Source organism: Melitaea cinxia, chromosome 26 (assembly GCF_905220565.1).
Source record: "Melitaea cinxia chromosome 26, ilMelCinx1.1, whole genome shotgun sequence".
NCBI classification, from domain to species: Eukaryota; Metazoa; Arthropoda; class Insecta; order Lepidoptera; family Nymphalidae; genus Melitaea; species Melitaea cinxia.
In genome coordinates, this window is record NC_059419.1 from 9,869,844 (window position 1) to 9,886,777 (window position 16,934).

At 31.2% G+C, this 16,934-nt stretch overlaps 1 protein-coding gene across 3 annotated transcripts in view; it reads right to left on the minus strand.

Moving 5' to 3' along the window:
* Positions 1 to 2,758: 2,758 nt before the first annotated feature.
* LOC123666584 (potassium voltage-gated channel protein Shal) overlaps positions 2,759 to 16,934 on the minus strand; it is a 101,535-nt gene continuing 87,359 nt past the window's right edge. The window contains exons 2-6 of one of the 3 annotated variants that reach the window (XM_045600687.1): positions 8,478 to 8,640; positions 7,588 to 7,776; positions 5,864 to 6,016; positions 4,110 to 4,223; positions 2,759 to 2,857 (exon numbers count right to left, since the gene is read on the minus strand). In XM_045600687.1, coding sequence (XP_045456643.1) covers positions 2,759 to 2,857; positions 4,110 to 4,223; positions 5,864 to 6,016; positions 7,588 to 7,776; positions 8,478 to 8,640 — 718 coding nt within the window. The remainder of the gene's footprint in view (positions 2,858 to 4,109; positions 4,224 to 5,863; positions 6,017 to 7,587; positions 7,777 to 8,477; positions 8,641 to 16,934) is intronic. The other 2 variants (XM_045600689.1, XM_045600690.1) reach the window with 2 other exon arrangements.

A 16,934-nucleotide genomic window follows, 5' to 3' on the forward strand; every position in this document is an offset into this window, starting at 1 on the left:
ATGACGCCATTAATATAAATTATTTTGGCAAATAATTTGATGTCATATTTTACACATTGAAACTATACTGCTAGTTTTAAGAATTGAAATTTTACTATCGAAATGTCCTAATTTAATATTACAAATATTTACAAAACTTAAACATAACAATTCGATATTAACAAACTGATTTTTTAAATCCACATAAAATACTATACAAGATATACATAGGCCATAACAATAGCAAACATAAACTCAACACATTATTATAAAGAAACATTAAATAAATAAAATTTTATTTGGGTAAATGCAACTTTTAGCTCTCAAGACAAGACATCTAGTAAAACCACTAAATTGAAATGTTACGTGTAACGAAACCTAGATGGCACTACCAGCTATATTTAATATTTTCTTTCGTGATAGTTTTGATGCAATGAATATCAGTCAACTTTAAGACTAGAGACATTTTTTGAGAAAAAGGGTTAAGTAAAAAAAATCAAATAGTTAATAGAAATATTTAAACAAACAAATAACATATATAAATGTCATAAATACACTATTAACATATATAAGTACATAACAAATCATTAAAACTAGTCTAAACTAATAGGTTCTTGCTATGTCCTTAATAGCTGCATTTCCCATATACTATTAAACAGCCATAGAATCACAGGGAGGATTTAACAAAGACTTAACGGTACATATATTGTGATATGAAAGACAATCTTTTATATAATTATATTTTAAGGGTACTTTAACTCAACTGTCAATAGGTGGCGCTGCTCGAACACAAATATAATATATAGCTTTTTAAGGAATTTTATATTCTGTAATATGAATATTAATTTAATGCATAATTAATAAATATTTTAAACGTATTCGTTCTTGTTCCGTTTTCAACATATTTCAATTTCACTAGGACTTAGGAAACATTACCTACAATTTATGAAGAGATCTATCTGTTAACCGACTTACATATTAATTTTACTTTTATTATATTACCAAATTTATTGAATATTTCTTTAATTTTTTTATATATAAGAAACAATGGCAATATTTTGGAAGAGATATTTTAACATCGAATTCGGTTTATATAAATAACTACAGTATTTAAGTTTTCCACAAGTTTTAATACGTCATTCAATCATTATGTTAACCTAAATAACGTCACACATCCCATATATATACCTGTGAAAAACTTTTATTGAATATCTTCTAAAACATGCATTCAATGCAATACACTCATGATTTTATCTTACAACTATAATATAACATTTACCTTTCAAATAATTATCTATTTATTAACCACATAAATTCATGTATCTATACAAAACATTTTACCTATAGCAATCATAAGATTTCAATATCTAGTAATAGGGGCCTACATTCGAAATCAAATGTATTTCATTGTTTATAATTCATTGCGAGTTTCGACCAGTCGTAAATCGATAATAGTTAACGATAGTTCGCAATGTATGACACGTAGCACCAAATAACCCCGTTATTAAGTACTAATTGAATAAAAAACATAAATTTTTTATCTATAGAAACAATGAGCAGTACATATAGTATTTTACCGCAATTACCTCAAATATTTACTATAACACTTGGGTATATTAGATATATAATATACAGACAGACATATAATATCTGAAGAGATAATTGCCCCAGCTTTACTTAATAACGTACGATATCTCTATATTCAATCAGAGATTAGAGTAGAATAATACATATATTACTACGTTCGAAGTGCTACGTGTCCAAACACCCCGTCGATTAATTTTTAAATACATACAAGAATATCTATTTACTATTATTCACTAACACAGAGTAACAGTAATATAGTTTATATATTATTATAATAAATCATCGAAGGCACTAGTGACCTAGTGGATCAAATAAAAATCTTCAGAATTAGCTAAGAGATTAAATTTTCAGTTACCGATATTGATATGACTTCAACTATTGACTAGAGTGAATCTTTCGAGAACCTAATTTTTTGTCTTTTACTAACGATTTTCGGAAGCGGAAAATCCTTATACAACATGGGGCGCAATCGAACCAATCGTATAATTTGCTAATATTAAAAATCTTATTAATACTGTTTCATAACTATACGAATAAAAGAAACCGCATTTAAAATTGATATTACCTTTTAATGGAGATCTGAAACACAGAGATACAACGCTGAACATAATACAGCGTGCTCAAATGAGTACACGTAATGTGTTACTGACACGTGGCTCAGACAGAACTGGACATCCCACGACACAAATTTCTCAAATCTGTTTCACACTTTAATCACGAACCTAATCAGCGATTCAATTATTATTTATAAATTGACATATACTAAAAATACTTAACCCATTCACGTTTATGCTCGTTAACCTATTCACGTCAACCCCCATACGCATGTGTATGTACTTTAGTATCGCAACGTACGTTTGATTACGTGAACTGTACTCCATAATTCTAAGTTCACTTTAGCTTTTTGAGTTAATATTCAATTTCTAACAAAATTTTTAGAGCTCTTTAAAGACGTAATCAGAGACCACTGGTACATAAAAGTTTTCAAGGCCAGATCTCCATTAAAAGTTCACACACACAAACATGACATTTGTCAAACATTAGGCAGTATCGTGTTAAAATTAACAAGACAGTACACGTAATTTTAATAATAGTTCATTTGCGCGAAAATCTGCGGATTTTAATGGAACCACAATTCCACGTAAAGTCATATTCACACGTAGCTCTCAACATGAGCGCTAGTTGTCGGGTCCTAGAAGGATGCTTCGACTAAATATGTCCCGTCCATTGCTACGCCAGTCTGATTACCCTGGACCGTGCTACCCGCTGGAATGTATTTGCCGCATGCTTGCTGTGAAAGAGAAAAAAAGAAATATGATAGAGAATCTTTTCAAAAGTAGCAAGAGAGTAGTTGAGTCAATCGTCAATAGATGGCATTGATTAATAATTTTATTTTTATAGGATTTTATATTAAATACATAATATATTTTAAACGTTACTCAACACAATTAAAAACATTAATTATTTATTTCTTACATCAATATATACAGTTACCAAGTTAAAGCCGTATAATTAGCTCATTTTATCTACATAATCATAAAAGTCATTTATTTAAAGCATTCAACATCGAGAACAAGCTTGGAAATATATTTATACATAAATAATCACCGAAAGTTCATAAATACATATAACATATATGCATAAAAAAAAAGAAAACATCTTGACAAGTGATTGAGTCGCAAATGTATGGAAAAAGTGTGGTTTTTGTGCTGGAAGCATGCCAATGAAAAAAAATAGTTTTTTTTATGTAGACCCATCAGTATGTAATGGTGTTTGTGAGTGTGTTTATTTATTTGATATGTATTAGCTGTATTTTATTATTCTTGTGCTTAATGGCTTTCAGTTGTGCCAGGGAGCACTGTCGATTTCGCCAGTGTCACGTATATATTATCTGTAAAACATGATATGTCAAACCCGATAGCACATGAAAATGACATAAGGCCTTCCTGGCGCCATTTACATTTGAAAATAAAAATAATAATAATAATAATAATAAAATACTAGTATGTATTGCCACCCTGTCAGTCTGCCATATGTGAGCAGTGTGTTGGCGACTACAATTCATAATAACACTTGCAAACAATGAAACTACAACATCATTTTACAATTACAACACTCGTGGATCTACTTTTCAAACAAAATCGCATTATTATTAATTTTAAATTTTTAAATGACAACACCGAATAACATTGTCTGTCTAACTTTATTAATAAACGAAATAATAATGCGATTCATTAACAATAATCATATAACTTATACAATAAATTTAACAATACACGTCGAATAAATTTACAACAACAGCACCACAGCGCAAGCTTACGATATACAGACATTTATTACAAATATAATATTATAATACTTATAGATATGACCATAAAGCGACATAGCAGCCAACACCCTGCAGACATTGAAAGCCATATTCCAGTTTTTACCACACAGCGAATATGTCAAAAGTGACAGAAAAAAGGGCGGGGAAATTATGTATCAGAAAGAATATAGCCGCTGTTTTTGACCCGCTGCGTGGTAATACGGGATAGACGTACTGGTAGGGGGTCTTCACTGGGGGCTGCTGAGACTGAGGTATCCGAGGGTCGGGAGGTCGCCGTATACCTGCGAGCGCCACGAGCTCGCTTTCTACTCGAGTCTAAAAGCAGGACCTGTCAGAGCCAAGTGGTGACTGAGATTCACTTTTAATTTTTTTTTTTTAATTTGTATTTATGTTTGTGTTTGTTTACAAATAATATACTTACATATTTTTAGTACAGTTACATATTATTTTATTTATTATTAAATACACTTTAAATAATTTAACTTAAATTAACAATAGATAAATAAAATTTGTTGTCAAGTAAAAATTGGGGTATAAACCTATGTATTAGTACTTTAAGACATTATAAATATGGTTCTAAGTTTTGTTTCCTTCAAGTATAATTAAATACTAAATAAATACTTACCTCTTTAATATTATAAATACATAATCAAATATTGTCTATTAAAAATTTCTATATAATTTTATTGTATTTATAAATACCTACCTTCATTATATACATAATACTGTATTGTATATATTTTAGAACATTTTGCAAGCTCGTTTAGCCGACCGTATTTTTTTTATTCTGGCAACACAGGTCACAGAGGTCAAATTGTGTGGACTAGCGGACAAATAGCATAATATATTCTGTGCTTACGATAAAAAAGGCGGAAGCATATATTTTTTTTATTTGTCAAAGGGGTTTTTTAATGTATAAGCACTCAGGGAACATAACACGGAGGTCTAGCCACACAAGCAACAAAATGGCCCCGATTACGTATTTCATATTATATTTTCGATTTCTACGACCAAAATTTAAAAAAGAAACAAAACGATCGAATTGTAAATACTAAAAAAATACTGTAATTTATAAATATAAATAAATCATAATAGAAATAAAATAAAAGAGACAGTGAACATGAAACAAAACAAAAAAAATTGGCCATAGAATTTTCATGTAGCAATTAAAGAAAAAAGTATGAAACGGTTATGATTACCGATAAAATTAAAATGCAATTTAAATGTTTGTTACCATTTTCACTGAACTATAACCTCTTTGTGTTGGGTCACAAGTGTAGCACCAGTTTCATACATTTCTTTAAACATTTATTATGTTTAAAACCGATACGTAATTGGTACGCGACAACGAGTGCTGAGTGCTCTGTACCTCACGACACGGGAACGAGGCGAGGCCGATTGGACTCACGCACCGAACCGAACGTCGGCGCCACTGTCGTCAGAATATTCAATGATGTACAAACGAGATTTTGAGTAATATCATGTATTACATTTTATGTAATATCTTGACATTTACGTAATATCATGCCATTTATGTTTGATATTTTACGTGTCAATTTAAGATGTTATCAGTTTTAAATTGATGAAAAAAACTAATTACGAATGATATTTGTTAAATTATAACAAAAGAAAATTAAACTTAAGATATGAAGCCTAGACTACATTACTTAAATAACTTAAGTAACCTTAAAAAACCTAACTTTGAAATGTAAATCTTTTAATATAACATTTACTAGCAAAAGTTAAACAACAAATTGTAACACTTTTGAACTCCGTGTAACACAATATAACATTTCAGTCAAACAATGATTTCATTACGATTATTACATTAAGTAAAAGAATTTGATTTTTTTTTTATTCTTATAAAAAAATCGCAATAAATTCTCGCATATTTTTAGCATCACGAACAAATCTCTAAATTTACTCTCCATGTAGAGGTATAATATAATACTATAAAATAATATATACCTGATATTTCTGTGGACAGCAACCACAGCGCGCGCAGCAGGCGAGCAATGCCGGGGCGCGGCCCGAGTGCGCGGGCGACGCTAATGGTGAGGGCGATCCTGGCCGTTTAGCAGCACCATTGTAGGGGTTCTCCATTTCTACGAACTCCCGATCCTGGAATTTGTAAAAGGTGTTTTTTGTTGTAGTCTATATTTTGGTACAAAATTCACAAAAACTAGTCATATTCGAATACGTCTATCTGATTTGTATAATTTTGTGGATTTGGCTATGTTTTTGTAATAACATTTACTAAAAATTTACATTACTAAGGCATGTCGTGAAATATTTTGGTCTTATGTGTCTAATAATATCATAACTTGATGGTGACGGAATATTTTTTATTTGTTCCATACCCGACCCTTCCCAAGAGCTCTGACTACGCACCACAGCAACAAAACACTGTTTCAGAGCTGTATTATTTGGCTGTGATAATTCTAGAGTTTTGTAAGTTAGGGAAACAATGTGTTGGCGGATGTGAGAGCATTGAGCAAGTCAGGAACGCTATGTATATAGGGATGGTTGCGGATGATAGATTCAATTGGACTCCTCAAATAGAGATGATATGTGATAAGTTACGAGCTTTATTATCCAAAATACGTGTACTTAAAAATAAAGTGTCGCTTAAGACCTTACGAAATCTATATTTCTCTGGGAGATTCTGTTATATCATATGGTATTACAAGTTATAGGCGAACCTATACAACACAACATACCTTAGCAAAATTTATATCATACAAATTAGACTGCTCAAACAAATAGTACCTAACAAGGTTAAAATGAAGTTCAAGAAAAACTATCGCGCCTTATTTGGCTATTGTGAAATAATGCCGAAATATGAAAAGGTTGAGTGTGCGCTATTGATGTATCAATTCCTTAACTCGCAGCGGTTTCTTATGTCTTTAGATGCTAAAATTGTCACAAAGAGGAACCATCAGAAAGATATGATCACTAACGCTAAGTCTTCAAATTCTTACGGTAGGCGAACGTGTAGCTACCCGATACCTAGAATTTATAATAAATTACCAGTCAATTTTAGAAACAAACTAAGCGTAACAAATGTAAAATACAAATTAAAACAATATTATACACAAAATATTATGAATGAATTTGAATCATTATAATTATTATTATTTCTAGTTTGCCATACATTGTTGTAAAACGTAATGTAGCTCTTTATATATAAATATATATACGTATACCTAATACGATAAACATAAAAATAAAAAATAAAAAATATTAGCTATTTTTAAATTATATTGAATAAGTTAACATACTGTATATGTTCATAAGCCTGTCTGTGAGCGTGTTGTCTGCACGGTATTGGACATGAACCCGCATTCTGCGCACAAACATTATGCTTGCATCTCTTAAATGTTTGTTATCCTACCCCGTGTACTGCATAATTGTTGTTTATTTATATTTTGATTTGTATTCCTTTACTTAATATTGAGAACAACTGTGACTTATAAATTGTAGAACACACAAATAATTTAATACATTTCTTTTCTTATTGTATTTTTAAAATGTAGAACTTCGAATGTTAATATGCCAAGTCAATGGCATTGTTACTGTTTAAAAAATAAAAAAATGAAATAAAAAAAAACTATTACTTTTCCAATAGGGCTGTTCTAGATTTTGACTGTGCTTCAATCAAAAAAATATAGTGAAAAATCGCTTAACCCAACCGTAGTACGCTCCAAGCATCGTAACAGATGATGATGCTGCAATTCGAAAATGTCTTCATCCCTTCCAGCATCATCCAACTCCACTCCAGACTCCTGTGCAGCGAGACGAGCTTCTGCAGCCTTCTTCTTCGATACGAAAGCTGCGCCGGACGACGCTTTGGCAATACGGATTCGAGCCAAACGAGCTTTCTGAAAATAGTATAAGGTTCGTGAAATAGTGTTGGCAGTGGCGCTAAGCTCTAAATGTCAAGCTTCTGAGAATTGTTATCTTTATGTGACTGTATTCTTGAGGATTATTTATTGCCTACATAAATAATAGTTGCGTTCATTTCAAAATTGATAGAGTTATGTTTTGACAATTATATATTCGTGCGTTAAAGATTTCTGCCAAATTTACTAGCATTTATAGTCACCGATTTTCTTTTGTAAGTTGAATTACAGTGTTACAAAGCCTTTACAGACAAATCTATCTAGATTCAAATCCATGAGTGGCGTGTCATTCAAACATTTAATGAATCAAAATATCACAAATATAGAATACATATATGTTAGCTATTGGTTCTATATATTATTCCTTTTTTTACTATATACCACAACAAAAAAGTTTACGCTTTGTTTGATGATGAGCAATTACTGTGGTATATGAACGTCGACTGACGGAGCATCACAAACATCTTTCTGAACTGGTCTATCTAAAGATGTCTGGGAAAAACTTTTCAGTATAAGCTTAGTATAGATTAAATGTCGAACTAAGCTCCTTACGAATTCCAAAGCAAAATCCGAATTAGGTAATCGAAGATTTTTAAACCGGTCTTTAGTATTTTTCAGTCTTGCCAATAAACTTCTGTTAAATGTGTCTAATTAAAATACACGTATAAATTCCAACTCACCCTCTGCGCCTTTCTCTTATCAGCTCGTTGGTTCTGGTGGTAGATCCGGGAGAAGTTGGAGACGATGACGGGTACTGGCAGAGCTATCACCAGCACACCGGACAGTGAGCAGACACCGCCCACGATCTTACCAGCAATTGTGCCCGGAACCATGTCACCGTACCTGGAAATATAATTGGAGGTTTATTATGGAATAATAAAATCTACATTAATATATGTATACTTAATTAAAAACCGTTTAAATTAAAACCTTTTCAGTTTAAGAAAAAGTATGTGGATTCTAGAGTAGATTTCCGTATACGGTTCCTGTATCTCAATATTTTCGAGAAATCAGGATTTGTGGAGGTAAGACTATAAGAAACGCGTTATTAAATATTCGAATAACTATAAATGTAATGATATTTTCATTTAGTTTGTTTCGTTTTATCAGCGCAGTAGGTATCATACTTTTGAAGGTACTCTTAGGAGATATTGAGATGAAGTTATCTATCTAGATCCCCTTTTCATCTACAATTATCTTTCTACTCTCTGTCCTTAATTGAGTATTGCATTTGTGAATCTTTTGATGATGTTTTAGGAAGTGAACACATAAGTTCGTATAATTTTAGATTACAATTTTTTTGTTCCTCCTTTTAGCAATTTCTTTTAAGATTTTTTTACCCTAATTATACTATATGCATAGAGCCCAACATACTTCTATCTTCTAAATATAATAAGAAAATTCAAAACAAGAAACTAGTGAGCTTTAGACCACACGACTGAAGTAAAACTTTTTTAACTCTAACTTATATCTTCCTCAAGTTCCGTTCGCTTCACCTGATCACACTTTTTGCAACACTCTCGTCACGTATTCACCAGGTATCGTAAAAAAGTTTTACTTCAAAAGTACTCTAAACACTGTAACAAAGTCCAAAGTTCAAGCTGGAATAAAAAAGTGACCTAACGCATTTTTAATTAAGGTCATGAGATATAACTCAATTTTCGATAGTGTTCTGGGAAATGAACTCGTAAGCTGAAATTCTAAAAGCCATTATTATGAAAAATACACAAATCGAAGCTTTGATCTACGTTTTATTGACTTTGATCCTACGTGATTTTTTTTTTATACGTCACAAGCATTTGATATTTTGTTTTAAAAATTCTTATTGCGTGTAAAACGTTCTGTTTTAGTGGTGACGATAGTTTTATTACCGACTTGCTGTGTCCGCGACTTCGTCCGCGTAGAATTGAAAAAAAATATTGTTTAGTTAGCAGAGTTACAAAATATATAAATTTCGAAATTAAACGTAGCCTATGTTTCTCCTTATTACATCAGCTAACTAACTGCTAGTAAGTCCCGTTAGTATCCGTCCAGCCGTTTCAGAGATTAGCCGGAACAAACAGACAAAAATTGTAAAAAATGTTATTTTGGTATATGTACCGCGCCACATGCATTTAGTAAAAAGCGGTTATTTTAATATTACAAACAGACACTCCAATATTATTTATTTGTATAGATGGTGGTAAGTAGGTATGAAACCCATTTATTTCGAGCAGTGATTGTAAAAATGATGGTTGGATTCTCGGTTACTAAGTGCGGTTGCTATGGTCATAAATTTTATTAAGAAAATTATCAACCTATAAAATAAAAATAAAATTAATGTTATACAAGTATGGCAGTCTAAGATTCGAGCCTTTATTTACGTATAATTCGGTCTTAGGCTATATCTTTCGACAGGCAATGCTTATTTTGTCTTCAAAACAGTAGCATATCGTCTTTTTATAGAAGTTTTAATACAATGCTAGTAAATCCCGGAGTCAGGAATCCAAAAATGAGTACCATCGTCTGTTCCTAAAGTAGGCAACTTAATGCTTCTGTTATAGGTAACAGCCGACTGGTACAGCTACACTTTTTTTGTTCGATAAACATACATATAAATAGTACATATATAAAATATTACACCCAGACTTGGAGTGAGAATCGAACCCATAACCCCCAAAGCAGAAAGCACAAACTATACAAACTGCGCTAGTTAAAAATAATATATTACATAACTCATTCTAACATTTGACATGAGCAAAAATCGAACCCACAACTGTAAAAGTTTAGCGCTACTACAGCAACAAGCAAATGTTTCGGATTCAAAGACGAATTTTCACCTTGAACCTTCAAATATTATGCAGTACAAAAAGCTTGACGGAAATTACAATGCAGATATAAGCTTTTAAGCTTTACATAACGCGATATTGCATTGTGACGTGTGGGTGTGCCAACATTAATGTTTTACATAATTATGTAAATTGAGTCGAGATTGTTCAGCGGGTCACACGTGTGCTATTTTAATGTATTCGTACTTAGGTTGACTAAGCATTTATTATAAAATTTAATTGACTAATATTTGAAGAATATATAATTAATGAATAAAAAAAATTTAAGCGTCATACCACGTCAAAGTCTTCTTTAGACTCTCCTCAGAATTCATACACATTTTTTCTTTAGTGAAAGAAAATTTGGGACTATCTGAAATAATCTGCGGAACTTCTACATGTAAATAAAATACTCGTGTCATATTCATTAATGGAAAACGTCTTGAAAACTGCATGTTTCTGAGGAAAATAACAAAAAGAACAAAAAACATGCATATTTAGATGACTTCAAGGGAACGCAATAGTAAATAAAACTCGGTTCCGTTTTCTTAATAGAAAATAATTATCTTTGGAGGCAAACGAAGAAAAACTGACTTCAATTATATCGACAAGTAATACAACGTAGATCGACGAAAAAATAGTCAAGTAAATACGCATTATCAAAGATTACACCAAAAGTTGTAATCAGATCTCGATGAAATTTAAATATGACCACATGATAAACATCGGCTTTCGATTAAATTAAAAATCATCAAAATCGGTACACCCAGTAAAAAGCTATGCGGATTTTCGAGAGTTTCCCTCGATTTCTCTGGGATCCCATCATCAGATCCTGGTTTCCTTATCATGGTACCAAACTAGGGATATCTCCTTTCCAACAAAAAAAGAATTATCAAAATCGGTCCATAAACGACGGAGCTATCCACGAACATACACAAAACCTATACGGTCGAATTGAGTAACCTCCTCCTTTTTTTGAAGTCGATTAATTTTATCAAGATTTTAGTTTATTTTTAAGTGCAATAAAGAATATATACCTATAGTTTATTGTAATGGAATGTAAAGTGTTACCTTATCTGACACGATTCATTGAATCGTCGTTTTGTTCCAAATATTTTTTTCTCAAACTTTGAAGTTTCACTAGAACTCCTTTAGACTTTTTCAATTCTTGTAACTCACGCTGGGGACTATTGCAAATATTTTTACGCAGATTTCAGATAAGTCACGTGCATGCGATAAAAGAACAAAACAAGACACGCTTTTACTGAGGCAAACGCGTAAGCTATGCCATCTTTCAATACGATTCCATCTTAACCGCTAATAACTGCGATAAGCGAAATTGAAACTTAATGTTATGATATAAAACACAATTTACAAATTAAAAAAATTATATTAGGCACGGAAGGGCTTAAAATTGAACTTAAACTATTCACAGATTTTTTTGTATATGATTTAGGAATTGTATTTTAAATAGTTTCTAAGAGCAAAACTAGTAAAACCAAACTTTTAGCAAGCAACCCTAGCATGTCATCTCATTCGAAATGAAACGGTGCTCATTTTGATGTAAAGCTTATTTATTAAACAGGTGGGTGAAAATAACTAGATTTTTTTCTGCCGACCCTTTCGCGTTTTATTTCGAACATCTATACATAATTATAATAAAATGGTAGGAAAGTCAAAACTGTACATTGAATATTTTTTTAAAAGAATACTTGGGGTGTGATCTATAATCGATACCGAAGCCAAAAATATAGTTTTTAGAATTTTTGTCTGTTTGTCTGTATGTATGTCCGGGATAAACTCGAAAAGTACTGCATGGATTTACTTCAAATTTGACACAAATATTACTAAGAAGTCGGAACCTTTATTTCTTCAACGCATTCTGTAACAGCGTGTAATATAACGACGCATATTTGAATGTTGTTATTATGTTAATAACCATGCTATAAACTGGCTTCTCACTATGAATAAAGACATTCTATAGTATATTTAGTATCAGCTTTCCACCCGTGCGAAGACGGGAAGGGTCGCTAGTATTAAAATAAATATGAAATAATATTCAGCCATTAAGCCGATTGGTGAAGTTCGTCTCTAGTTTGGATCTTCTATCAAAATAAATCATCAACCATTTAAAAACATGCAGAAAGATAAATCGCGAACGCTTCGATTTTATAACGCGTAAAAAAATTAATGTAGCTATTGTTTATTTTTAAAACATTTCTGATATTACACGAAAGTACACACTACTTTACTATGTATAACGTGGTCTTTGCGGTGTTTATGTGTTAAACATATTATTATTGTGTGGGAAACACTTCTACGTTTGATTTCGAATTATAAAAATATACTTTTTACTTTAGCACTAGCTGACCGCGCAAACGTTATTTTTGACATATAACATATATGATATAACATTAACCCGCTTAATCCCCCCCCTCCGTAACTTAGAGGTATGAAAAATAGATGTTGACCGATTCTCATCGATTTCATAAAAATCGGTCCAGCCTTCGGAGGAGTATGTTAACTAACATTGTGGACACGAGAATTTTATATATAACATTAGTCGTACCCACTTATTTTTAGCTTTCTCTCTTCCTCTAAGACACAGGGCAGGCCTATTGCTAAAGAAGTTTTACTTCAGTCGTGTGGTCTAAAGCACAATCGTTTTTTTTTTTTTTTTATAGCAACACAATAATTATCGAGGTCTTTTTAAATAAATTTCTTTATAATAATAATAATTGATTTTTATTAAAATTGTTTCCAGTTTGGATGTTGGTTCTTGTGGATCTCATCGTGGCTCGGAGAACACATAAAGCTGTCGCCGGTTGTTATTATATACATATGTATATAGTAGGGTGCTTTGCTTTTTTTTATTATTACTCTTTTCGCTTTATTTTTTATTTATTTTTATTTGATAAAATTTTACTTTTCTTATTTTAAATCAATTATTTAAATTTTTAGTTACATTTTTACTTAATTTTGACTTTTTTTTTTACTTTTTTAATGTATTTGTGCTCTCATTGTGTTTGTTGTATGTCTGTAAGCAGTGTATATGTCTCAAATAAATGTCTTTCTTTCTTTCTTTCTTTCTTATATAGGATATCAGGCTATTATTACTGCCTGGTGGATTAAGCTCCGGTTCTTCTCCGTACATGGAGAAAGAGGCTTATGCCCAGCAGTGAGATGTTACTGGCTGAATCGTATATATCAATTCAATATATGACATAAAATAGGCAAATTTGTTCCATAATACTGAAGAGAAATTCAAAGTCAATATTTGTCTTTACAAAATTTCAATAACAATTTCTCTAATACCATCTCTAGTTGTGTCTCTATTTTAAAATATAACCTGTCACAAAAGATATTACTTTCAAAATTTGTGTAAAGATATCGAAAAGCGGAATTGACTTTTTTTGAAAATTACTGGTTAATAAAATTTACGTCACTATCTGTGAATCCTTTATTATTATTATTATTTATTTTTTTTGTATAAACAAACAAAAAGATGCAATGTAACAAATTTTTTTAATTAAATTTTTTACATGCCCGACGTTTCAGATACTTTACAGCTACCATGGTCATGTGTAGAACATAACTAAAAACACTTAACTAAACAATTCTTTCTCATTTCAAATCTATAGTTATTCTTTCACAATACACACTTTTAACTACATTTGTTACCACACTAATCACTAATACACTACTTATCGTGTAGCAACATTAGCCACACAATAATTAAACAATAACTGCTTCTTCACTTACAAATTATCATATTTATAGGACAACAATCCCGCTAATTCATAACAAAGATAGCGACTAACCAATCAAAAAATCTATTCAGAAGACACTGTTTCCATCTTTATGCTCTTCCGGTACTTCAGCAAATAATAATCACATTAAGAAAACTACAATCTAATGAAATTACAATCAATACAATCTTTTAATATTATTCGAAGCACAAATTTGAATAATAACGGAATTTTTTGGGCAACTACCCCACAAAACAAATAATAAAGATGGTCCGGTATCAAACGAATAAACAATAACAATAAGATTTCACAATTGCCAGAATTAAAAATTTAAATGCTTAACATATTATGTTAACACTAATGAGCGAAATTCGCGTAAACATTAGTTAACAATACACGAAATAAACAAAGATGCAATGTGTTATAGTGTAATTCTCAGAGGACTAAAACGTGTTATTTTATTATATAAATCGGAATATAAATCAAATTTTTACGTAGTTATAGAAATATAAAAAATTGAAATGAAATATTCGTTCAGATTTTCCTAATAACTTGTTTACGTAAGGGAATTGTTCGTTCAGACGATAACAACTATTGTCGATTTGTTATACTTCTATAGCATAAAACGAAAATAATTGTGTTTCAAATAAAAACAAAATTCAATTTACATCGTCATTTTTCTGTTAAAAAAAAGTCGTGTGTGTCAGCTCCGACGCACGACTGGAGTTTACTCCTTCAGATCGACTGTCCTAATAGGCACAAAAAAGGCTTACTAGTCTAAAAAAGAGATTAATAACACATAATAATTGTATTTGCTCGCAAATGAAAAAAAAACCGACTTCAATTACATCGACAAGTAATACAACGTAGGTAGACGAAAATATAGTTAAGTAAATACGCGTTATCAAAGATTACTCAAAAAGTTGTTGTCAGATCTTGATGAAATTTAAATATTAAAAACAAGATAAACTACAAGATAAACATCAGCTTTCGATTAAATTAAAAATCATCAAAATCGGTACACCCAGTAAAAATTGATGCGGTATAATACAACGTAGGTCGACGAAAAAATAGTCAAATAAAAACGCATTATTAAATATAAATCGAAAAGTTGTCGTTAGATCTCAAATAAATTTAAGTGGGACCAAATGACACACACATCCTTTCGATTAAATTTTTTTTTGGTCGAAATCGTTCCACCTTGTCAAAAGTTCTGAAGTAACATACATAAAAAAATACTGTCAAATTGAGAACCACCTGATAGCCATCGTTACTCATAGTACGGAATATATATCCGCCAACCCGCTGTAGAGCAGCATGGTGGATTATGCTTCGAGCCTTGTTTTTTTAACCGACTTCCAAAAAAGGAGGAGGTTCTCAATTCGACTGTATTTTTTTTTTTTTTTTTTTTTTTTTTTATGTATGTTACATCAGAACTTTTGACCGGGTAGACCGATTTCGACAAATTTTGTTTGAATCGAAAGGTGGTGTGTGCCAATTGGTCCCATTTAAATTTATTTGAGATCTAACAACTACTTTTCGAGTTATATCTAATAATGCATTTTTACTTGACGCTTTTTTTGTCGACCTACGTTGTATTATACCGCATAACTTTCTACTGGAAGTACCGATTTTGATAATTATTTTTTTGTTGGAAAGGGGATATCCCTAGTTTGGTACCGTGATAAGGAAACCAGGATTTGATGATGGGATCCCAGAGGAATCGAGGGAAACTCTCGAAAATCCGTAATAACTTTTTACTGGGTGTACCGATTTTGATAATTTTTAATTTAATCGAAAGCTGGTGTTTATCATGTGGTCACATATAAATTTTATCGAGATCTGATAACTACATTTTGAGTAATCTTTGATAACGCGTAGTTGCTTGACTATTTTTTCGTCGATCTACGTTGTATTACTTGTCGATGTAATTGAAGTCGGTTTTTTTTTCGTTTGCGAGCAAACACAATTATTTAAATACTATTTCAATATATCAGGATTTTTTTCGTTAGATTTCTAAAATACTGTCATCTTTAAGATTGTCTTCACCACCAAGTCGTTCTTCTTCATAAGTTGCTTTGACTTTGTTTTCGAGACGGTTAATTTACATATCATAACATGTCATTTCATACCTTTTAAAAGATTTTATTCGATATTTGATTCTAAGATTCAATTTGATATATTGCCTCTCATATTACGTATATGATAAACCTAAGCGAGGAGATTACATTCTATCTCAATATGTAGGAAGTAATCTTGCTGCATTTCTATTGGATTAGTATTTGTGCGTTGCATCACACGTACAGTTTTATTCGCCATATCGAGCAATATTTGAATTTTTATACAAAATTAGAAATGTTAAAAACAGCATTACTAAACTTTACTTAATTCTTTCGGTAGGTATCGTAAATTGACGCCACCATTTACGACCAATATTTAAGACTTATTACAAATATTAGGGCATTTGATTTTGTTTTTTGTGATCTGATTTTTTGACAAAGGATTTAATTTTCCTAAGTCTCGAGTTTTAATAAGTGGCAGGCTTTTTTTATTAGCGCTGACGGCGCGTTGACGCAACGTT